We start from the raw sequence: 26267 nt of genomic DNA, 5'->3' as shown, positions 1-26267 counted from the left end.
CTTAATTTCTCCTGTGGTGGTGCTGTGGAGAAATCAAAAACTTACTGCCATATTTCCTCACAGATTCCTAGGGGTCCCAGCAGGGGGTTGGGGGCGTTTTGTGAACATTTTATCATCAAGGGACCTTTCTAAGAAGTAGGGATTGTCCAACGCATAGCACCAGGGTCGGACTGGCCCGCCGGGGAATCCCCCAGTAGGCCCCGAGCCTTGACTGTCAGTACTCATTTCCTCAATGCAGAAGCACTGGTCAGGGGCCCGATCGGGATGTCAGGGGCTGGTTTGGGCCCCTGTCCAGCGCATTTGCATTGATAAACTGAGCACTGCTAGTGGCAGGGGCCCGATCGGTAAGCTCGGGGCCCCAGGCTGCCGGCAGCGCAGTAATGAATAAAGAAGCACGGCTGCCGGCAGTTTCCCAGGGCCCTGACACTTACACAGAAGGGCCTCCTGCCAGGGGTATACTTTCCCTATTAATATAGTATAGCACCCCTTCAATCTGCAAACAACTCTTGAGATGAAAAGAGAATGAGGGACATTATGTGACGCCCCCTAATTTGCAGTTCACGCTTTTGTTACTAAGGAAATCCTTCTATAGATGCCAGAAAAAGGAAGATGGAAAGATAGTGAGTGGAAGGAGCCGTCCTTTCTGTCTTCACACAGAGAATGGAGAGGGGAGGGGTTGATTCTCTTCACAGCCTGAACAGTCATGTCTGCAAACTGTTGCTCTTTTATGAAAACTCCAGTACCCTTTAAGAATCAGGTCTCTGTTGGTTACTAGACAGTGGTGCATTGTGGGAGCCCACATGATCATTATGACTAAAGGGGTGTTCCAACCTCCCCATGAATAAGACCAATTGTGCCTCAAATGTCTAAAATTAGATTCTGTGCTTTTTGTACCATTGAAATAATACATAAAGAGTTAAAGGGATGAGCAGCCCCTTATTAAAATTACTGTCACATCATGTAATATATCTTGTAGAATTTATCTGTCAATTATAATTAAGATGTTTTTCATTGAGTGGAACTTTTCAGATAAATCTTTTTACATTTTACCCGTTTGGCTTGCACTACCACTTCTCACCACTGATCCAAATTCCATAGGTACCAATGCAATAGCGCCCCCATTAATATTAGTAGTTTTTATACATAAGTGGTAGCGCTGATTTATGCTTAGCATTTATTCGGTAGACAGAAGTATGTGCAGGGAAGTATCAGAGTAACGCAGCTGACATGTTATATCCCACAATGCACCTGTCTCTGCACCTCCGAAAACGATGAGACTGAATGTAGTGGGAACCGATGATGTGACCATTTCATTTCTTTTACAGGTAGAGGAGGCGCTTGAAATGGTGAAAAACGCTACAAATGAGCAAGACCTCGCCCACCGCTTCAAAGAGTTTGGCAAAGAAATGGTTAAACTAAATTACGTAGCGGCAAGAAGGCAGCAGGTACGGTGATCTGTAATATACCCATGTATAGAGGGCTATGTGGTGAAGTCACTTCTCTGCGTAGTCATATTACACACAGTCTTCTGTATCCTTACTGCCCCCTTCTGGGTGACATAGGTTACTACAGTGACAGTACTCAAAGTACCAAATGCAGCTAAAATCAATAAAATTTCCTTGTTGTCTCATGGAATATTAACAAATGCATCAGAATTCTGCAACAAATGACACCAATAAGAATATTGTCCTACATACTTTGTAACAGGTTCTTCTTCAGTTTCTGAAACTTTTTTACAACTCAGTAGACACTTTTCAGTGCATCAGTCCATGTACAGTAGTCCCTAATAGTAACAATGTATCAGTCCGTGTAGATCCTCATAGTAACAATGTATCAGTCCATGTAGCTTCCGATAGTAACAATGTATCAGTCCATGTAGCTTCCGATAGTAACAATGTATCAGTTCATGTAGCTTCCGATAGTAACAATGTATCAGTCCATGTGTCTCCTGATAGTAACAATGTATCAGTCCATGTAGCTTCCGATAGTAACAATGTATCAGTCCATGTAGCTTCCGATAGTAACAATGTATCAGTCCATGTAGCTTCCGATAGTAACAATGTATCAGTTCATGTAGCTTCCGATAGTAACAATGTATCAGTCCATGTAGCTTCCGATAGTAACAATGTATCAGTCCATGTGTCTCCTGATAGTAACAATGTATCAGTCTATGTATCTGCTGATAGTAACAATGTATCAGTCTATGTATCTGCTGATAGTAACAATGTATCAGTCTATGTATCTGCTGATAGTAACAATGTATCAGTCCGTGTAGCTCTTAATAGTAATAATGTATCAGTCCGTGTAGCTTCTAAGGGGCAGTTCACACGGAGTAAACTGGCGCGCAATCGGGCACGTATACACGTGTCAGAGTTTGTGCGCTCAAAAAAGATCCCATTGATTTCAATGGGGATTATGATCGTATAACGTGCGTTATTTTGCGCCCGTAATTTTGCGGCCGCAAAATTACGGGCGTAAAATAACGCGCGTTATACAATCGTAATCCCCATTGAAATCAATGGGATCTTTTTTGAGCGCGCAAACTCTGACACGTGTATACGTGCCAGATTGCGCGCCAGTTTACTCCGTGTGAACTGCCCCTAATAGTAACAATGTATCAGTCCATATAGCTTGCAATAGTAACAATGTATCAGTCCATTTAGCTTCCGATAGTAACAATGTATCAGTCCATGTAGCTTCCGATAGTAACAATGTATCAGTCTGTGTAGCTTCCGATAGTAACAATGTATCAGTTCATGTAACTTCCGATAGTAACAATGTATCAGTCTGTATAGCTCCTAATAGTAACAATGTATCAGTCCATTTAGCTTCCGATAGTAACAATGTATCAGTTCATGTAACTTCCGATAGTAACAATGTATCAGTCTGTATAGCTCCTAATAGTAACAATGTATCAGTCCATATAGCTTGCAATAGTAACAATGTATCAGTCCATGTAGCTTCCGATAGTAACAATGTATCAGTCCATGTAGCTTCCGATAGTAACAATGTATCAGTCCATGTAGCTTCCGATAGTAACAATGTATCAGTCCATGTAGCTTCCGATAGTAACAATGTATCAGTCCGTGTAGCTTCCGATAGTAACAATGGATCAGTCCATGTAGCTTCCGATAGTAACAATGTATCAGTCCGTGTAGCTTCCGATAGTAACAATGTATCAGTCTGTGTAGCTTCCGATAGTAACAATGTATCAGTCCGTGTAGCCTTCTTTCTGTCTGTGGTTTTATCATCATCATCTTGTTCTTGACTTGACCTCTCCTTATTTTCTGCAGGAACTGAAGGACCCTCACTGCAGGGATGAGATGGCAGCCGCCCGGGGGGCTCTGAAGAAGAATGCCACAATGTTATATACGGCGTCACAAGCCTTCCTGCGCCATCCTGACGTGGCAGCCACAAGAGCCAACCGGGATTATGTCTTTAAACAAGTGCAGGAGGCCATAGCTGGCATCTCCAATGCTGCCCAGGCCACGTCCCCCACTGATGAGAAACAGGGTCACACAGGCATCGGGGAACTCGCTGCTGCCCTCAATGAGTTTGATGTGAGTAGTATCAGATGCCATGTGTATGTTATCGAGTACGCTGTGCTCTGTATCAGCTGGGTTTGCAGTGCACACATAGCAGAGCTCAGGCTGTCACTTACAGATGTTATAGCACCCCTAGAATTTGGAGTTTAAACCGTAACTAAACTTTCTAACAACTTTTGATTTTCTGTCAGTATTTGTCTCCTTTCTGCATTTTTTCACTCTATTCCTTGTTTCTGTGTTGAGAGCTGTTCCTACCTCTCACTGAATGTTACTGAGTATGGAGTAGGGGGTAGTGTAATATGTAGCAAGAATAAGGGTGGGGGAGGGTCACTTCACACAGTGATATCTCAGACATTATAAAACATACACAGTTGCTTTTGGTGTCATATGGAAGGGGAGATTCTCTTCTTTCATATGGCACTAAGACTGCTTGAAAACGTATTCAGGATTGGGATATTTATATATTATACAGCTACCAATTGATATCCTAATCCTGACCTCCCTGGTGTGAGTCTTTACTATACACCCTTTAGCTGCCTGGCTGGAACATACCTGTTCTCCTAGACCACAACCTTCACTTTCTTACAATAGACAGACAAAGTGAGACGTTATATTGCAATGAATCAATTCACACAATAGGAGCTAAATTTTTTGGAAAAAGTTTGATTATCTGTGCCATATCTTAGCAATATAACATATGACAAACTCACTGCCGCTACACCTGCTAATACTTAGGAGTGCTGGATGCCATAAAGTCAGGGCGACTCGGCGACATCTACTGCTGTCCTGCGTAAAAAAGCAGCAATATTACTCTCTTAGCTCTGCTACATCAGACTAGCTGGGGCGGACTGTTTAGTGTGCTGAGCAGCCCACATAGTATACCAAAAATAGCCCACCCTGATCTCACCGTGAGTGGGATGGAGTCACATGATCAGTCTGCCAGACTTCTCGTTACCTATGCTCCATTTTTTTTTTTTACCATAATCAGGCTTATTAGAAAAGGATGGCGCCGTATACTGTCAGTGTAAAGCAATGTTATATGTATACTGTATATACATGGACAGAACCAGGAAAAATTCCACAGTGCGTTATATATACTGCATATATACAGGTGTCAGAGAAGGATTAAAAAGACTGCAACAGTGACACCCAGTGGCCAAATACAAGTAGTGCATTTGTTTTACTTATTTACTAAAATCAGATAGTGAAATTGAGCACTTTTTTCTAATTTGTCTTTATTTTCAGATTATACATTGTTTATTCCATTTTAAGTACATGATTAGGAGGGTGGCCATCTTGCCTGAGCTTCTTCTCTCCTCTGTTAACAGCATTTAGTGATCTGATTTACAGCAGTCTCATGGCCACAGCAACATTCCTCCCAACCTTTGAAGAATTGAAAGAGGGACAAAATGTGCGGCAAATTTAGCCCCGCCCACTTTTGTGTTGACTCCACCCACTCGTTAATTTTTCATGTGCCCGCACACAGTATATACCTCCTACAGTCACCCTTAAATTATATGTCCCCCCTCTATCTCTCCCCCAGTTTCATATACACCCTTCATCTGCCCCCAGTTTCATGTCCCTCTTCCATCTATGCCCCCAGATTCATGTCCTCTCCATCTCTGCCCCCAGATTCATGTCCCCACATCTCTGCCCCCAGATTCATGTCCCCCATCTCTGCCCCCAGATTCATGTCCCCACATCTCTGCCCCCAGATTCATGTCCACTCCATCTCTGCCCCCAGATTCATGTCCCCACATCTCTGCCCCCAGTTTCATGTCCCTCCATCTCTGCCCCCAGATTCATGTCCCTCCATCTCTGCCCCCAGATTCATGTCCCCACATCTCTGCCCCCAGAGTCATGTCCCTCAAATCTCTGCCCCCAGATTCATGTCCCCACATCTCTGCCCCCAGATTCATGTCCCCACGTCTCTGCCCCCAGATTCATGTCACACATCTCTGCCCCCAGATTCATGTCCCCCCATCTCTTCCCCCAGATTCATGTCCCTCCATCTCTGCCCCCAGATTCATGTCCTCTCCATCTCTGCCGCCAGATTCATGTCCCCACATCTCTGCCCCCAGTGTCATGCCGTCCTCTCCATCTCTGCCCCCAGTGTCATGCCGTCCTCTCCTTCATCTGCCCCCAGATTCACGTTCCACCTCCACATTAAACTTACCTTCTCCTCCGCTCCCTCGCCGCTCTCTGCTCGCCTCTCTCGCTGACACATGCGGCTGAAGGAAGGAGCTGACACAGGTCAGCTCCTCGCTTCCCGCCTCACTCCCTGACACATGCGGCTGAAGCTGCTCGCGTGCTCGCTTCACGTCTCTCTCACTGACACATGCGGCTGAAGCGAGGAGCTGACCTGTGTCAGCTCCTCGCTTCGCCGCTGCCGCCGGCTCCTGGCTTGTACATCGCGTCTACAAGCCAGGAGCCGGCAGCAGCGGCGAAGCGAGGAGCTGACACAGGTCAGCTCCTCGCTTCAGCCGCATGTGTCAGCGAGAGAGACGCGAAGCGAGCACTCGAGCAGCTTCAGCCGCATGTGTCAGGGAGAGAGGCGGGCAGCGGGAAGCGAGGAGCTGACCTGCGTCAGCTCCTTGCTTCAGCCGCATATGTGTTCAACTCAGATCTGCGTCCTCTGGACGCAGATCTGAGTTGAAATCGGGACATACCTCCCTCCAAAGGGGACCGCGGGACATGTCACCCAAATCGTGACTGTCCCGCGGAAATCGGGACGGTTGGGAGGTATGCAGCAACAATAGTCTGGAGCCGAATCACTGAGGTCTATGGGAGAGTTTTCTAGATGTGCTTTGTGCAGAGAAGGGGAGGAGATGTGATATCATCTATTGTCAGTAATAATGAATATAATGATGGATCAGTGGTGTTATCTACTGAGGTGTTATCCTATTTTATAGTCCTATATGCTATTTTATATAAGGTGACTGCTCCAAAAAACAAAAAAAAATAAAAGCTACATTAGTAGAGATGGCTGAGCCCCTCAAGATTGGTCACATCGGGTCCTGCTAATACAGAAGAGTCACCACCGCTATTATCAGTAGTGGTCCCACTATCATAGAAGAGCCACTGCCACTATTATCAGTAGTGGTCCCACTATCATAGAAGAGCCACTGCCGCTATTATTAGTAGTGGTCCCACTGTCATAGAAGAGCCACCGCCGCTATTATCAGTAGTGGTCCCGCTGTCATAGAAGAGTCACTGCCGCTATTATCAGTGGTGGTCCCGCTGTCATAGAAGAGTCACTGCCGCTATTATCAGTGGTGGTCCCGCTATCACAGAAGAGTCACTGCCGCTATTATCAGTGGTGGTCCCACTATCATAGAAGAGCCACCGCCGCTATTATCAGTGGTGGTCCCACTGTCATAGAAGAGCCACTGCCACTATTATCAGTGGTGGTCTCGCTGTCATAGAAGAGCCACTGCCGCTATTATCAGTTGTGGTCCCGCTATCATAGAAGAGCCACCGCCGCTATTATCAGTAGTGGTCCCGCTGTCATAGAAGAGCCACCGCCGCTATAATCAGTAGTGGTCCCGCTGTCATAGAAGAGCCACCGCCGCTATTATCAGTAGTGGTCCCGCTGTCATAGAAGAGCCACCGCCGCTATTATCAGTAGTGGTCCCGCTGTCATAGAAGAGCCACCGCCGCTATAATCAGTAGTGGTCCCGCTGTCATAGAAGAGCCACCGCCGCTATTATCAGTAGTGGTCCCGCTGTCATAGAAGAGCCACCGCCGCTATTATCAGTAGTGGTCCCGCTGTCATAGAAGAGCCACCGCCGCTATTATCAGTAGTGGTCCCGCTGTCATAGAAGAGCCACCGCCGCTATTATCAGTAGTGGTCCCACTGTCATAGAAGAGCCACCGCCACTATTATCAGTAGTGGTCCCGCTGTCATAGAAGAGCCACCGCCGCTATTATCAGTGGTGGTCCCACTATCATAGAAGAGCCACTGCCTCTATTATCAGTGGTGGTCCCACTATCATAGAAGAGCCACCGCCGCTATTATCAGTAGTGGTCCCGCTGTCATAGAAGAGCCACTGCCACTATTATCAGTGGTGGTCCGACTATCATAGAAGAGCCACTGCCGCTATTATCAGTAGTGGTCCCACTGTCATAGAAGAGCCACTGCCGCTATTATCAGTAGTGGTCCCGCTGTCATAGAAGAGCCACCGCCACTATTATCAGTGGTGGTCCCGCTATCATAGAAGAGCCACCGCCGCTATTATCAGTAGTGGTCCCACTGTCATAGAAGAGCCACCGCCGCTATTATCAGTAGTGGTCCCGCTGTCATAGAAGAGCCACCGCCGCTATTATCAGTAGTGGTCCCGCTGTCATAGAAGAGCCACCGCCGCTATTATCAGTAGTGGTCCCACTGTCATAGAAGAGCCACCGCCACTATTATCAGTAGTGGTCCCGCTGTCATAGAAGAGCCACCGCCGCTATTATCAGTGGTGGTCCCACTGTCATAAAAGAGCCACTGCCGCTATTATCAGTAGAGGTCCCACTGTCATAGAAGAATCACCGCCGCTATTATCAGTAGTGGTCCCACTATCATAGAAGAGCCACCGCCGCTATTATCAGTGGTGGTCCCACTATCATAGAAGAGCCACTGCCGCTATTATCAGTAGTGGTCCCACTATCATAGAAGAGCCACCGCCGCTATTATCAGTGGTGGTCCCACTATCATAGAAGAGCCACTGCCGCTATTATCAGTAGTGGTCCCGCTGTCATAGAAGAGCCACCGCCACTATTATCAGTAGTGGTCCCGCTGTCATAAAAGAGCCACCGCCGCTATTATCAGTAGTGGTCCCGCTGTCATAGAAGAGCCACCGCCGCTATTATCAGTAGTGGTCCCACTATCATAGAAGAGCCACTGCCGCTATTATCAGTTGTGGTCCCGCTATCATAGAAGAGCCACCGCCGCTATTATTAGTAGTGGTCCTGCTGTCATAGAAGAGCCACCGCCGCTATTATCAGTAGTGGTCCCGCTGTCATAGAAGAGCCACCGCCGCTATTATCAGTGGTGGTCCCACTATCATAGAAGAGCCACTGCCTCTATTATCAGTGGTGGTCCCACTATCATAGAAGAGCCACCGCCGCTATTATCAGTAGTGGTCCCACTATCATAGAAGAGCCACTGCCGCTATTATCAGTTGTGGTCCCGCTATCATAGAAGAGCCACTGCCACTATTATCAGTAGTGGTCCCGCTGTCATAGAAGAGCCACTGCCGCTATTATCAGTAGTGGTCCCACTGTCATAGAAGAGCCACTGCCGCTATTATCAGTAGTGGTCCCGCTGTCATAGAAGAGCCACCACCACTATTATCAGTGGTGGTCCCACTATCATAGAAGAGCCACTGCCACTATTATCAGTGGTGGTCCCACTATCATAGAAGAGCCACTGCCGCTATTATCAGTAGTGGTCCCGCTGTCATAGAAGAGCCACTGCCGCTATTATCAGTAGTGGTCCCACTATCATAGAAGAGCCACCGCTGCTATTATCAGTAGTGGTCCCACTATCATAGAAGAGCCACCGCCACTATTATCAGTAGTGGTCCCGCTGTCATAGAAGAGCCACCGCCGCTATTATTAGTAGTGGTCCCGCTATCATAGAAGAGCCACCGCCGCTATTATCAGTGGTGGTCCCACTGTCATAGAAGAGCCACTGCCGCTATTATCAGTAGAGGTCCCACTGTCATAGAAGAGTCACCGCCGCTATTATCAGTAGTGGTCCCACTATCATAGAAGAGCCACTGCCGCTATTATCAGTGGTGGTCCCACTATCATAGAAGAGCCACTGCCGCTATTATCAGTAGTGGTCCCACTATCATAGAAGAGCCACTGCCGCTATTATCAGTAGTGGTCCCGCTGTCATAGAAGAGCCACCGCCACTATTATCAGTAGTGGTCCCGCTGTCATAGAAGAGCCACCGCCGCTATTATCAGTAGTGGTCTCGCTGTCATAGAAGAGCCACCGCCGCTGTTATCAGTAGTGGTCCTGCTGTCATAGAAGAGCCACCGCCACTATTATCAGTAGTGGTCCCACTATCATAGAAGAGCCACTGTCGCTATTATCAATAGTGGTCTCACTGTCATAGAAGAGCCACCGCCGCTATTATCAGTAGTGGTCCCACTATCATAGAAGAGCCACTGCCGCTATTATGAGTGGTGGTCCCACTATCATAGAAGAGCCACTGTCGCTATTATCAGTGGTGGTCCTGCTATCATAGAAGAGCCACCGCCGCTATTATCAGTATTGGTCCCACTATCATAGAAGAGCCACTGCCGCTATTATGAGTGGTGGTCCCACTATCATAGAAGAGCCACTGTCGCTATTATCAGTAGTGGTCCCACTATCATAGAAGAGCCACCGCCACTATTATCAGTAGTGGTCCCACTATCATAGAAGAGCCACTGCCACTATTATCAGTGGTGGTCCGACTATCATAGAAGAGCCACTGCCGCTATTATTAGTAGTGGTCCCACTGTCATAGAAGAGTCACCGCTGCTATTATCAGTAGTGGTCCCACTATCATAGAAGAGCCACTGCCATTATTATCAGTGGTGGTCCGACTATCATAGAAGAGCCACTGCCGCTATTATTAGTAGTGGTCCCACTGTCATAGAAGAGCCACCGCCGCTATTATCAGTAGTGGTCCCACTATCATAGAAGAGCCACTGCCGCTATTATCAGTAGTGGTCCCACTATCATAGAAGAGCCACTGCCGCTATTATTAGTAGTGGTCCCACTGTCATAGAAGAGTCACTGCTGCTATTATCAGTGGTGGTCCCGCTTTCATAGAAGAGCCACCGCCGCTATTATCAGTAGTGGTCCCACTATCATAGAAGAGCCACTGCCACTATTATCAGTGGTGGTCCGACTATCATAGAAGAGCCACTGCCACTATTATTAGTAGTGGTCCCACTGTCATAGAAGAGTCACCGCTGCTATTATCAGTAGTGGTCCCACTATCATAGAAGAGCCACTGCCACTATTATCAGTGGTGGTCCGACTATCATAGAAGAGCCACTGTCGCTATTATCAGTAGTGGTCCCGCTATCATAGAAGAGTCACTGCCGCTATTATCAGTAGTGGTCCCACTATCATAGAAGAGCCACTGTCGCTATTATCAGTAGTGGTCCCGCTATCATAGAAGAGTCACTGCCGCTATTATCAGTGGTGGTCCCGCTATCATAGAAGAGTCACCGCCGCTATTATCAGTAGTGGTCCCACTATCATAGAAGAGCCACTGCCTCTATTATCAGTGGTGGTCCGACTATCATAGAAGAGCCACTGCCGCTATTATCAGTAGTGGTCCCGCTATCATAGAAGAGCCACCGCCGCTATTATCAGTAGTGGTCCCACTATCATAGAAGAGCCACTGCCACTATTATCAGTGGTGGTCCGACTATCATAGAAGAGCCACCGCCGCTATTATCAGTAGTGGTCCCACTATCATAGAAGAGCCACCGCTGCTATTATTAGTAGTGGTCCCACTATCATAGAAGAGTCACCGCCGCTATTATCAGTAGTGGTCCCACTATCATAGAAGAGTCACCGCTGCTATTATCAGTGGTGGTCCCACTATCATAGAAGAGTCACCGCCGCTATTATCAGTAGTGGTCCCACTATCATAGAAGAGTCACCGCTGCTATTATCAGTGGTGGTCCCACTATCATAGAAGAGCCACTGCCGCTATTATCAGTAGTGGTCCCACTATCATAGAAGAGCCACTGCCTCTATTATCAGTGGTGGTCCCACTATCATAGAAGAGCCACTGCCGCTATTATCAGTAGTGGTCCCACTATCATAGAAGAGCCACTGCCTCTATTATCAGTAGTGGTCCCGCTATCATAGAAGCGCCACCGCCGCTATTATCAGTAGTGGTCCCACTATCATAGAAGAGCCACTGCCACTATTATCAGTAGTGGTCCCACTATCATAGAAGAGTCACCGCTGCTATTATCAGTGGTGGTCCCACTATCATAGAAGAGTCACCGCCGCTATTATCAGTAGTGGTCCCACTATCATAGAAGAGTCACCGCTGCTATTATCAGTGGTGGTCCCACTATCATAGAAGAGCCACTGCCGCTATTATCAGTAGTGGTCCCACTATCATAGAAGAGCCACTGCCTCTATTATCAGTGGTGGTCCCACTATCATAGAAGAGCCACTGCCGCTATTATCAGTAGTGGTCCCACTATCATAGAAGAGCCACTGCCTCTATTATCAGTAGTGGTCCCGCTATCATAGAAGCGCCACCGCCGCTATTATCAGTAGTGGTCCCACTATCATAGAAGAGCCACTGCCACTATTATCAGTGGTGGTCCGACTATCATAGAAGAGCCACTGCCGCTATTATTAGTAGTGATCCCACTGTCATAGAAGAGCCACCGCCGCTATTATCAGTAGTGGTCCCACTATCATAGAAGAGCCACCGCTGCTATTATCAGTAGTGGTCCCACTATCATAGAAGAGCCACTGCCACTATTATCAGTGGTGGTCCGACTATCATAGAAGAGCCACTGCCGCTATTATCAGTAGTGGTCCCACTATCATAGAAGAGCCACTGCCACTATTATCAGTGGTGGTCCCACTATCATAGAAGAGCCACTGCCGCTATTATTAGTAGTGGTCCCACTATCATAGAAGAGCCACTGCCGCTATTATCAGTAGTGGTCCCACTATCATAGAAGAGCCACTGCCACTATTATCAGTGGTGGTCCGACTATCATAGAAGAGCCACCGCTGCTATTATCAGTAGTGGTCCCGCTGTCATAGAAGAGCCACCGCCGCTATTATCAGTGGTGGTCCCGCTGTCATAGAAAAGACGCTGCCACTATTATCAGTGGTGGTCCCACTATCATAGAAGAGCCACTGCCGCTATTATTAGTAGTGGTCCCACTGTCATAGAAGAGCCACCGCTGCTATTATCAGTAGTGGTCCCGCTGTCATAGAAGAGCCACCGCCGCTATTATCACTGGTGGTCCCGCTGTCATAGAAAAGACGCTGCCGCTATTATTAGTAGTGGTCCCACTGTCATAGAAGAGTCACTGCCGCTATTATTAGTAGTGGTCCCACTGTCATAGAAGAGTCACCGCTGCTATTATCAGTGGTGGTCCCGCTTTCATAGAAGAGCCACCGCCGCTATTATCAGTAGTGGTCCCACTATCATAGAAGAGCCACTGCCACTATTATTAGTGGTGGTCCGACTATCATAGAAGAGCTACTGCCGCTATTATTAGTAGTGGTCCCACTGTCATAGAAGAGTCACCGCTGCTATTATCAGTAGTGGTCCCACTGTCATAGAAGAGCCACCGCCGCTATTATCAGTAGTGGTCCCACTATCATAGAAGAGCCACTGCCGCTATTATCAGTAGTGGTCCCACTATCATAGAAGAGCCACTGCCGCTATTATTAGTAGTGGTCCCACTGTCATAGAAGAGTCACCGCTGCTATTATCAGTGGTGGTCCCGCTGTCATAGAAGAGCCACCGCCGCTATTATCAGTGGTGGTCCCACTATCATAGAAGAGCCACCGCCGCTATTATCAGTAGTGGTCCCACTATCATAGAAGAGTCACTGCCACTATTATCAGTGGTGGTCCCGCTGTCATAGAAAAGACGCTGCCGCTATTATCAGTGGTGGTCCCGCTGTCATAGAAAAGACGCTGCCACTATTATCAGTGGTGGTCCGACTATCATAGAAGAGCCACTGCCGCTATTATTAGTAGTGGTCCCACTGTCATAGAAGAGCCACTGCTGCTATTATCAGTGGTGGTCCCGCTGTCATAGAAGAGCCACCGCCGCTATTATCAGTGGTGGTCCCGCTGTCATAGAAGAGCCACCGCCGCTATTATCAGTGGTGGTCCCGCTGTCATAGAAAAGACGCTGCCGCTATTATCAGTAGTGGTCCCGCTGTCATAGAAAAGACGCTGCCACTATTGAATTGAAAAGCAGCAATTGCTTTTCTGTGACAGCACTACCACCCCTGATAACAGCAGCGGTGGTCCCGTTATCATCTACTTACAACAACGGTTTTAACTCATCCAAGACAAATCCAAAATTTTTGGTTATTTGGAATATGGGGTCGACTCCAGTTCGTTATGAACTGATTTATTCATCTGTAATTCTTAGCAAGTGTCAGTCTATTAATAGGCTTAGTGGCCGGAGTTAAAATTGCAGGATAGAGAATTTTTTATTTAAAATAAAAATAGTGAAATGGAGCATTAAAAATAAAATCATCAAAAGCTCTTAACAGTATGTTTGACCTAAAAGCTTGGATTCAAAATTAGACAATTTTTGCAAACACATTCCCTTTAAAATCCAATAAAGAGACCTGGGATTAAAGGGATAGTCTGGGATAAAAACTAATTCCTACAATAATCTAAACACCCTCTCCCACCTACTTTCTAAATTACATAATTTATCACTCCCCCCACCATCCACCCCTTCATACTTACCTGTCTTCCTTCCAGACTTCCTCCTGCGGGATTGCTACTCCCTCTTTTCTGACTGCTGGTGCGCGCCCTAGTCCCAGCGCTGCTCTGAGTTCTGCGGCCAATTATCGACCTGCTTCCGCGCCTGCGCAGTAGAGGGCAGAGCTGTGCTGGGACAAGAGGGGGCGCCGGCAGAATCAGAAAAGAGGGAGGAAGCCTGGAAGGAAGAAAGGTAAGTATGATGTGGTGTGGGGTTGAGCTGAGTAGGTAAGGAAGGGGTGGGCAGGATAGCTAGACAGACAGGGAGGGGTTTATGGGAGTGATGGGGGGAGTGGGGTGCAAAGGGTCAGCATGGATGTTACATAGCAGGAAGCTGAACCGTCCAAACAAATGCAGAAGATGCCAGGAGCTCCCAGAGACACCCTGAAATTACTCAAAACACTGCTAGAGGTATATGGGTGCATTTATTAACCCATGAATAAAAAATAAAAATTTGCCCTGAAAACCCCCTTTAAAATTTCCACGTAGCACCAAAGATTGTATCTGAGAATTGGTAAGGCTTATTTAGCACTCCGATATAATGTAGCCGGAGTTCCCATCTTTAATCGTTCTGTTTTTTGCATAGTAAATGTAACAAGCCGCCGGCTGTCCTAACAACATGCACATTGAAGGATTATGTCTTCCAGCTAGAACAGCGTGTGACCGCGCCGCCGCCATCTGAGCAGCTTAAGCCGCGTGCACTTTGGTAATTTTTCCATTATCATCCCAGTGGACTGCTGGGCCCATGAAATGACAAGTGGGGAGAGAATAATCACGGGTCACGGCCACCTAGATGGGATAATGGCCAGTAACCTAGACTGACATGTGTTACTGGGGAAAGGAGGGGGTAGAATGTAGAATGTAACGTAATGTATCATATAATACAAAACATAACATGTAATATCATGTGTAGAATATAATAGGATATATGTTATAACATACTAGAATATAGAATACAATTAGAGATGAGTGCGTAGTATTCGATCGAGTAGGTATTCAAACAAAAACTACGGTATTCAAAATACTCGTACTCTATCAAATACTACTCCTATCGGCAGTAAAGATTCCATTCAGAACCAGCGTTGATTGGCCGAATGCTATACAGTGTACAGCATTCAGCCAATCAACTCTGGTTCTGCCGGAGGCTCGTCTGTGAGGAGGCGGAGTCTAAGATCAGACCACAATGGAGACTACAGTGGTCCAATCTTAGACTCCGCCTCCTCACAGACGAGCCTCTGGCAGAACCAGCGTTGATTGGCCGAATGCTGTACACTGGCCAATCAACGCTGGTCAATGCATTCCTATGAGAAAAAGTAAGCTCCCTCCTAACAGCAAGCTGCCAGCTCTCCCGACTAGCAAGGACGAGCCTGCTGCAGAACTAGCATTGATTGGCCGAATGCTATACACTGTAGCATTCAGCAAATCAATGCTGGTTCTCCAGGACGAGTAAGGGCCGGTTCACATTAGCGCTTTTCCCCCGTTCGGAAGGAGTCCGCAGGAAGACCCCCCCGAACGGAATATCAGCGCATCTAACCATTTACAGTATTTTTGTTGTCAGGGTCATTTAACAAATTGGTGTGCCCGGAGCAAAGGTTTCATAGGTGGACCCCCCCATACCTTGCAGTATAATGTCCCCTAAGTGGCCCACACAAAGTATACTAAGGCCTAGAAGTCTAATGGGCCCCATAGACAATAGCATAACTATATGGGTCACAGGGGTCACTGCACAAACCTTCTGATGGCTCATAGTCTGTACTTGTAACTTTATGACCCCTGTCCTTTAGTGCATTGGAGTGAGACAACGGAAGATTTATGATACACAGCCTTCCACTGTCAGAAAGGACTGTCAGTTGTTCAGCAGCGTATGGTCAAGGAGGGATACTGTAGAGGAGGTTGTGGCGCAAAAGTGGGCATGACTGCTATGTGGGGGCTTTGTCAGGGGACGGGGAATGATATGGAGCTTGTGTGTACAGATATGTTGTGATCAAGTCGTCATGGTGGTCTGGGCCAAAATAGAGAAGGAAACAGACATGAAAATGCTGCTGATATGTATAAATGGGATGTGGCTGAGATAGCTGTGATTCTGAATGCAGATTTGGGGGTAACTAGAGTATAATTCAATGTCTGCAGATACAGCACCATGTCAGGACCCCCATTTTTGCATGTTATACATGAAGGACAGCTTGGGGTGTTATATAAATTGCACATATGATAATGCTGCCATATATAAGTGCCCCGGTTGTCTCATCCATCGCCCCTTATGTCACTTTACCTTTAAGTCTATCATGAAATATTCTCCCTACAGCACCATCACCAGTCTGCTTCATACACAAAACATCAATAGAGCATATAGGAAGAGTTATCAGATGTCGCCACCTAGTGGACACTTGCAGTATTACACACCTATGTAATCCTCTCTTGTTTTTGCTCTCTGCTGCCTCCAAGGATCAGGTTTGTTTCTCTAGCACACCCCACAGATAGTCAGAGGGATTGAGATCTGGAGAAGCTGGAGGCCAAGTCATCACCTTGATCTCTTTGTCATGTTCCTCAAACTATTCCTGAACAATTTTGCAGTGTTACAGGTGGATTGTCCTTCCAAAAGTGACCACTGCCATTAGGGGGCACTGCAGTTATTAGGGCAGTACTTTGTAGGTGATATGTGTTACAGTGACATTCACGTGATGCCAGGACACAAGGATACCAGCAGGACATTGCACAGGCCATCACCATGCCATAACGTTTAGAGGACATATGCTAAACCATGCCACTGCCCCCTCACCTTAATCCAATCATTGCTGCACACAGTATTATGCCCCATAGTGACCCCTGCACACAGTATTACATACCTCCCAACTTTTGAAGAACCGAAAGCACGTAGCGCGCCGCGGCAAATTTAGCCCCACCCACTTTTGTGTTGACCCCACCCACTCGTTAATTTTTCATGTGCCCGCACACAGTATAATCCTCCTACAGTCACCTGTAAATTATATGTCCCCCCTCTATCTCTCCCCCAGTTTCATATACACCCTTCATCTGCCCCCAGTTTCATGTCCACTCCATCTCTGCCCCCAGATTCCTGTCCCTCCATCTCTGCCCCCAGATTCATGTCCCCCATCTCTGCCCCCAGATTCATGTCCCTCTTCCATCTCTGCCCCCAGATTCATGTCCCCCATCTCTGCCCCCAGATTCATGTCCCTCCATCACTGCCCCCAGATTCATGTCCCCACATCTCTGCCCCCAGATTCATGTCCCTCTTCCATCTCTGCCCCCAGATTCATGTCCCCTCCATCTCTGCCCCCAGATTCATGTCCCCCATCTCTGCCCCCAGATTCATGTCCCTCCATCTCTGCCCCCAGATTCATGTCCCCCATCTCTGCCCCCAGATTCATGTCCCCACATCTCTGCCCCCAGTGTCATGCTGTCCTCTCCATCTCTGCCCCCAGTGTCATGCCGTCCTCTCCTTCATCTGCCCCCAGATTCACGTTCCACCTCCACATTAAACTTACCTTCTCCTCCGCTCCCTCGCCGCTCTCTGCCCGCCTCTCTCGCTGACACATGCGGCTGAAACAAGGAGCTGACACAGGTCAGCTCCTCGCTTCGCCGCTGCCCGCCTCGCATCGCGTCTACAAGCCAGGAGCCGGCGGCAGCAGCGAAGCGAGGAGCTGACCTGTGTCAGCTCCTTGTTTCAGCCGCATATGTGTTCAACTCAGATCTGCGTCCTCTGGATTATGCCCCATAGTGGCCCCTGCACACAGTATTATGTCCCATAGTGGCCCCTGCACACAGTATTATGCCCCATAGTGGCCCCTGCACACAGTATTATGCCCCATAGTGGCCCCTGCACACAGTATTATGCCCCATAGTGGCCCCTGCACACAGTATTATGTCCCATAGTGGCCCCTGCACACAGTATTATCCCCATAGTGGCCCCTGCACACAGTATTATGCCCCATAGTGGCCCCTGCACACAGTATTATCCCCATAGTGGCCCCTGCACACAGTATTATCCCCATAGTGGCCCCTGCACACAGTATTATCCCCATAGTGGCCCCTGCACACAGTATTATGTCCCTCAGTGGCCCCTGCACACAGTATTATGTCCCTCAGTGGCCCCTGCACACAGTATTATGCCCCATAGTGGCCCCTGCACACAGTATTATGTCCCTCAGTGGCTCCTGCACACAGTATTATGCCCCATAGTGGCCCCTACACACAGTATTATGCCCCATAGTGGCCCCTGCACACAGTATTATCCCCCATAATGGCCTCTGTACACAGTATTATGTCCCATAGTGGCCCCTGTAAATATTATTATTACCCCATAGTGGCCCCTGCACACAGTATTATAACCCCATAGTGGACCCATGAACAATGTATTAGTATATTAGTAGAGTATCATTATTAGTATAATGAACAGAGACCCAGGGGAGAATACAAACATAAAAAACACTGCTACTTACCTCTCCCTGGCTCCGGCCCACTCCCCGCTGATTTCCTCCCTCTTCAATGTTGGACCAGACGTCACCTGAGGCGGTGCGACGCTGGCCTGCACCACGTAACGTCTGGGACACCATCAAATAGACCCTAGACTGCTGGAGCGCAGGAGGTAAATAACACAGTTTTTTATGTTGCCCCACATGCCCTGGCCCTCCGATCATTATACTCCAGGGTCTGAAAAGCCCCACAGTATAATGATAGGAGTGTGTGTTGGGGTTCGCGGGCCCATGGCCTCACTTACCGATCCCTGTTACTGATCACACCTGCATCTGCTTCTCCTTTTGCATCCTATAGAAAACAGGTTGAAAAGGACCCAGAGATCTGCATAGGAGCTGCGTACACCAAGCGGTCCCTGCGCTTTAATCTACACCGCTTGCAAAATCCCTTTATGTTAATAACTATAGATATAAGTAGAGCTACAGAAGGTTGCAAAATTATCCACACCCCGTAATATCTCATTATTATGGGAGGTTTGGTAGGTTTATGGCCGAATTATCGATATCTTCCCTGTAAATCTCGCAGATCTGCAGAACGCGGAGCGGACGCCCTTTACAAATTGACTGAAATGAGAGTTATTTTCCTGGATAATTTACACAGCTCGCCGCGCCTTGTAAGATCATTAACAAAGCTGCACTAAAAACCCCCCACCATTATTTTCCTCGGCTTTTATGAAACTTCCTCTCATTTCCATGATTAAAAAATAATTGGTGGAGCCGCATCTCACTGGCCGTTAATTGTTTTCTGTACTAATTACTGGGGGTGTGGGGGAGGGGGGCTGGGTCTGCTCAGATTTCTATCTGGGCTGTAAGAGGAGACGTGGCGGTCGTATGCGATGACGTTTCCGTGACTTTTGCTTGATTACGGCTACGTTCATTTCTGCGTTCAGAGACCGTCTGATAGGGCTGATGTGCCGGTCCGACTTCTTTACTCAGTGATGTCAGGGAGAAAATAACAGACCTGACGGACCCCATTATAGTCACTGGGATCCCTCAGTATCGGATGTTCTCCATAGAGAACACAGTATAATGTCCCATAGCGGCCCCTGCACACAGTATAATGTCCCTTACTGGCCCCTGCACACAGTATTATCCCCCATAGTGGCCCCTGCACACAGTATTATGTCCCTTACTGGCCCCTGCACACAGTATTATGCCCCATAGTGGCCCCTGCACACACTATTATTCCCCATACTGGCCCCTGCACACAGTATTATGTCCCATAGTGGCCCCTGCACACAGTATTATGTCCCATAGTGGCCCCTGCACAGAGTATTATGTCCCATAGTGGCACCTGCACACAGTATTATGTCCCATAGTGGCACCTGCACACAGTATTATGTCCCATAGTGGCCCCTGCACACAGTATTATGTCCCATAGTGGCCCCTGCACACAGTATTATGTCCCATAGTGGCCCCTGCACACAGTATTATCCCCCATAGTGGCCCCTGCACACAGTATTATGTCCCTTACTGGCCCCTGCACACAGTATTATGTCCCATAGTGGCCCCTGCACACAGTATTATGTCCCTTACTGGCCCCTGCACACAGTATTATGCCCCATAGTGGCCCCTGCACACACTATTATTCCCCATACTGGCCCCTGCACACAGTATTATGTCCCATAGTGGCACCTGCACACAGTATTATGTCCCATAGTGGCCCCTGCACAGAGTATAATGTCCCATAATGGCCCCTGCACAGAGTATAATGTCCCATAGTAGCCCCTGCACACAGTATTATGTCCCATAGTGGCCCCTGCACAGTGTATTATGTCCCATAGTGGCCCCTGCACTCAGTATTGTGCCCCATAGTGGCCCCTGTACACATTATTATGCCCCATAGTGGCCCCTGCACACAGTATTATGCCCCATAGTGGCCCCTGCACACAGTATTATGTCCCATAGTAGCCCCTGCACACAGTATTATGTCTCATAGCGGCCCCTGCACACAGTATTATCCCCATAGTGGCCCCTGCACACAGTATTATGTCCCATAGTGGCCCCTGCACACAGTATTATGTCCCATAGTAGCCCCTGCACACAGTATTATCCCCCATAGTGGCCCCTGCACACAGTATTATGCTCCATAGTGGCCCCTGCACACAGTATTATGTCCCATAGTGGCCCCTGCACAGAGTATAATGTCCCATAGTGGTCCTTCCATATAATATAATGTCCCATAGTGGCCCTACCACACAGTATAATATCCCATAATTGCCCCTTCATATAGTATAATGCCCCACAGTCATCTCTCCATGCAGTACAATGTTCCATAGTGGCCCCTACAGTAATAATCCCACATAAATAGGGATTTTCTTACAATATCTGTTCTCGCTGTATAATTACGCTATGTGATACATGTGACTGCCTGACGTCGTCTCTGTAGATTGGAGCAGCACGGGGAGAAGCGCCAGAGCCCAGGACATGTAAGTAACACTGTTATGTTTTATTACCTCATCGCGGCCTCAAGGTCCAAAGATACCCTGAGAATATAATTGTAGTTTGTGGGTGACAAACCCCACAAACTACTGTTGGGGGAGGGATTCTCACTGTTGTGCGTACCCCCGGAGACACTTGGTCATACTTCAGGAGTACAAACACTAGTGCTGCCCTAAGTTCAAGGGAACAAACATGTGACAAGCCTTCTAGGTCTCACCTAGCCAGATGGTACCCTGTTTTGCACTCCTGAGGGACAATAACCCCCAAACTCACTTGGGTTTATTCCCAGATCATGCCACTAGGTTGTTGGTAAGCCATGCAATGATCTTTAAGGAGCCACCTTCCAAAAAATGATGCTAGGGCTTTTTCTACCAAGACAGACTTATTGGCATAGTCCCTGCACACCGCAAGTTGGCCTGCAAAGGAAATCTCCATAAGAAGACTAGTACACCTTCCGACCCGGGACCCATCTAATATCATCCATCTTAGCCCTGCTTACCGGGGTCAGAGCAATTGGAGAGAATTAAGATGGTCCATTTATAAAATGTATTGAGGTATATAGATGTGGTGTCTATATTTGTCTTGTATACTCTACTGTTATAATTATCTCACCGGGATACTTATTACTAGAGTAATGGGAAGCCGTGCAGGCGCCGAGATCGGTAAATGCCTCGCTACTGTCAATTCCGTGTTTGCTGGATCCGAGAACGGCTGAACCTCTGTAACCCCTGTGTAGAATAATATTAGCTCTGGAAAGGTTACCTGCTTTCTAATGGAACCCTTCAGTAAATGGAGGCTGACCTTTTACAGCACGGAAGCCGGCACGCCGCGTGCCGACTGTTTACATTAGGTCAGGTGGGACACTGTCGCTAATCTCAATGTCTTGTGTTCGCTTCCCCCTAACATGGCCCTGGGCAGAATTACCGCTCTCGGCCAGAAAACAGCTTTCATTCTGCTACTTAGACCTCAGCTGGGTTGTCACTTATCAAGTAGACATGTAGCAGAGCTCAATATGTGGTCGAACGGTTACTTTTCTGCTTGTACAGTTCTATGGAAGACAAAAAAATTTGTTTCATATAATACTGCCATATAGTGTTATGACGATACCGCCACATAGTTCACACTTAGTATTGCTCGATGGTATCCTCCATCCTGGTTCCAGGTTCGCTGTATTAGTCTTGGAAATAGGGACCGATTGCTGAGTTTACCATTATCTAAAACTGGTCCTGCTACGACTAGGTCTTAGATTATTGGATAGTTCAGGATCATTTAATGGTATAGTCTATTAGAAGGGCAGCAACTTGGTTGAGAAAACAGGAAGGATGGGAGTAGTCATGGTCACGGTGACGGTAGACCTCAAGTACTCCACAGGCGCTTGTGCAATGGAGAGGGGCATCCTGTAGTGTAGATACTGGTGGTACTGGGGATATTATCACTCATTAAGGAGAGATAACCGTCACATTTGTATGGAGGGTTACAAAAGCCTTTTTCACTCCACTGGGGGATTATGGGAAAAATATGCAAATCTGTTTCACAAGATGCAAATAGGAAACAGTGCTTCTGTTTGCTGCCCTCTAGGGACAGCCCCCTTATACATCATGCCTGACTTTTTCAACAAGCCTTAAAGGGGTATTCCTACGTCGTATACTCACCAGTCTTCGCTGCTGTAAAATCTTCTTTCTTCCTGCTTTGTTGCGTCATTGGTGGGCGGGATTACATATGCAAAGCCAGCGGCAAGATGACGTCACTTCTATGCCGCTGGCCCTACGTGCACGCTCATAGATGGTGAGACCAGTCAGTTCTCCAGTCTTCGCAATGCTATTCCGCTCCTCCGCCCCCCCCTCCCCCTCCGGAATAGCAGCTTTGCTCCTGCCGCTGCTGACTTCATGCAGGGCAGGAGTGTAGCGATGTCGCAGGCACCTGTGCTATCGTCTAACCCTCCCCGGCATCCGCCTCTCTATTACTGCGGATGCCGGGTCTGTATTGGCGGTCCCTTCCCCCCAAAGGGTAAACTACCCCCCCTCCAGGCTCTCTCCCGTGCACTTAGCCCCTCCCCCCTCCCCCCTGAGAGCAGCAGATACATCACTTGACTTTTGACCAGATAAGTCAAGGGATGTGTCAACAAAGAAATGAATAAAGTAAGATAGTGGACAAACAAAGCAGTTTTGCTGAAGCAATGCATTTAGGAAAAGTCTTAAATCCACATTAACAAGCAGTATAGATAGGATCCTTGTGATGGGACAACCCCTTTAATGCTATGATGCGGGATTTAGGCAAATCAGTATCCCAGCTGTGGACAGCGCTGTTTCAATCTGGTTGCATCTCCTCAACACAGCTTGGGAAAAACTGATTTGGCAGAGATGAGACTTCTAGACCAGGTTCTGGGGATATTATCACTGCTTGAGGAGAGATCACCTTCACAGGCGTATGGAGACTTACAAAAGCCTTTTTTGCTTCACTGGGGGAATTATGGGAAAAATATGCAAATCTGTTTCCCAAGATTTGGCTAAATCCCGCATCAAAGCATTAAGGCTTGTTGAAAAAGTCGGGCATAATGTATAAGGGGGCTGCCCCTAGAGGATAGTAAACAGAGGCACTGTTTTCCTATTTACATCTTGGGAAACAGATTTGCATATTTTTCCCATACTGGTGGTAGTAATATTCCCCAGGGCGATTCCCTCCAGTGAGACTTCCTGAGCCTGATGGTGGTTGAGGTGCCCGTGATGGTAGATGAGTTATGATGAGGACTCCAATGGTAAGGATGAATAGTGTAAACATTCACAAGATGGAGTAACCATACTTGGTAACCACTGGGCTGGAGCTCAGTTTAATGATGGTTCTCCTTGGGGTCAGTCAGTGTCTTGCAGTCTCCTCAAGACGTATACTCCTTCCCATAAAATACCTGCAACCAGTGTCATAACTACCGGGGTAGCAAGTGTAGCGGCTGCCACAGGGCCTGGTACATTAGGGGCCAGGCGACAGACGCTACCATTGTGGGTTTTTTTTCATTTTTTAATAGGCCGTTACCAGCTGGAGTAACACTAGCCGGTAACGGGCCCTATTTAGTTATCGATTCTGCCAGGGACCGGGATCGGTAAGTGACACCGTGGGCCCTACAAGCACTATCATTATAATTGGGGGTCTTTTCAGACTTAATGATAGGAGGCTCCGGAAAGGTAAAGGAACATAATAAATGTGTTACTTACTTTTCCACGCTCCGGGCAGGCTTCGGGCCTAGTTGTCCTGCGTCCCGGGTCATGTGACGTGGGTACGTCATTAAAGAAGGACGACACCACCGAAGACTGCAGGGGAGCAGGAAATAGGTAAGTAATAGTGACTTTTTTATGTTTGTCTCCCCTGGGTCTCCGATTATTATACTCTGAGGTCTGAAAAGACCTCAGAGTATAATAATTGTTCATGGGTGTTCATTATGGGGCATAATACTGTGTGCAGAAGCCACTATGGGGGGTAATACTGTGTGCAGGGGCCACTATGGGGACATAATACTGTGTGCAGGGGGCACTATGGGACATAATACTGTGCAGGGGCCACTATGGGGGATAATACTGTGTGCAGGGGCCACTATGGGGGATAATACTGTGTGCAGGGGCCACTATGGGGCATAATACTGTGTGCAGGGGCCACTATGGGGCATAATACTGTGTGCAGGGGGCACTATGGGGCATAATACTGTGTGCAGGGGCCACTATGGGGGATAATACTGTGTGCAGGGGAAACCATGGGACATAATACTGTGTGCAGGGGCCACTATGGGGGATAATACTGTGTGCAGGAGCCACTATGGGGGATAATACTGTGTGCAGGGGCCACTATGGGGCATAATACTGTGTGCAGGGGCCACTATGGGGCATAATACTGTGTGCAGGGGGCACTATGGGGCATAATACTGTGTGCAGGGGCCACTATGGGGGATAATACTGTGTGCAGGGGAAACCATGGGACATAATACTGTGTGCAGGGGCCACTATGGGGGATAATACTGTGTGCAGGAGCCACTATGGGACATAATACTGTGTGCAGGGGAAACTATGGGACATAATACTGTGTGCAGGGGCCACAATGGGGGATAATACTGTGAGCAGGGGCCACTATGGGCTATAATATTGTGTGCAGGGGCCACTATGGGACATAATACTGTGTGCAGGAGCCACTATGGGACATAATACTGTGTGCAGGGGCCACAATGGGGGATAATACTGTGTGCAGGGGCCACTATGGGACATAATACTGTGTGCAGGGGAAACTATGGGACATAATACTGTGTGCAGGGGCCACTATGGGGCATAATACTGTGTGCAGGGGAAACTATGGGGGATAATACTGTGTGCAGGGGCCACTATGGGGGATAATACTGTGTGCAGGGGCCACTATGGGACATAATACTGTGTGCAGGGGCCACTATGGGACATAATACTGTGTGCAGGGGAAACTATGGGGGATAATACTGTGTGCAGGAGCCACTATGGGGGATAATACTGTGTGCAGGGACCACTATGGGACATAATACTGTGTGCAGGCACCACTATGGGGGATAATACTGTGTGCAGGGGAAACTATGGGGGATAATACTGTGTGCAGGGGCCACTATCGGGTATAATACTGTGTGCAGGGGAAACTATGGGACATAATACTGTGTGCAGGGGCCACAATGGGGGATAATACTGTGTGTAGGGGCCACTATGGGACATAATACTGTGTGCAGGGGCCACAATGGGGCATAATACTGTGTGTAGGAGCCACTATGGGGGATAATACTGTGTGCAGGGGCCACTATGGGGCATTATACTGTGTGCAGGGGCCACAATGGGGCATAATACTGTGTGCAGGGGACACTATGGAACATAATACTGTGTGCAGGGGTCACTATGGGGCATAATAAAGCGCGCAGGAATGCGGCGGCGGGTCGGTCGGTCGAGGTCTTCGGTGTTGGTCAGGAAGGGTCCATGTCAAAAGTTCGCCACGGGGCCCCACCATTCCTAGTTACGTTACTGCCTGCAAGCACTTCAGCTGCAAGGTGAAGGTTTCTAAAGGTTTTCTGGCCTGGCCTGAGGCTCATATAGTAGGCTCTACCTATGAGGTCTCTCCAGAAATTCCCCTTACAGTCTATGTCAAATCAAATCAAATCAAAAAATGCTTTATTGGCACGTCCGAATAGGTATTTGGCATTGCCAAAGCTAGTAAAGTGGGCGGGGGGGGGGAGTTGGGTTGGGTGGGTATGGGGGGGTGGTTTGGGTTATAACAGTCCATGGAGTCTCATCTTCCTCTTCGTTGGTGACCG

General features: G+C 47.9%; 1 protein-coding gene across 2 annotated transcripts in view; it reads left to right on the top strand.

The window, feature by feature from the left end:
- CTNNA2 (catenin alpha 2) overlaps positions 1-26267 on the top strand; it is a 1647901-nt gene that overhangs the window by 360393 nt on the left and 1261241 nt on the right. For both annotated transcript variants that reach the window (XM_075261702.1, XM_075261694.1), the window contains exons 5-6: positions 1326-1445; positions 3294-3560. In XM_075261702.1, the coding sequence (XP_075117803.1) occupies positions 1326-1445; positions 3294-3560 (387 nt within the window). The remainder of the gene's footprint in view (positions 1-1325; positions 1446-3293; positions 3561-26267) is intronic.

The sequence above is a fragment of the Leptodactylus fuscus genome, chromosome 1 (assembly GCF_031893055.1).
Source record: "Leptodactylus fuscus isolate aLepFus1 chromosome 1, aLepFus1.hap2, whole genome shotgun sequence".
Lineage (NCBI taxonomy): Eukaryota > Metazoa > Chordata > Amphibia > Anura > Leptodactylidae > Leptodactylus > Leptodactylus fuscus.
Note: the sequence above shows the minus strand (reverse complement) of the source record. Positions and strands in the feature narration are given on the sequence as shown.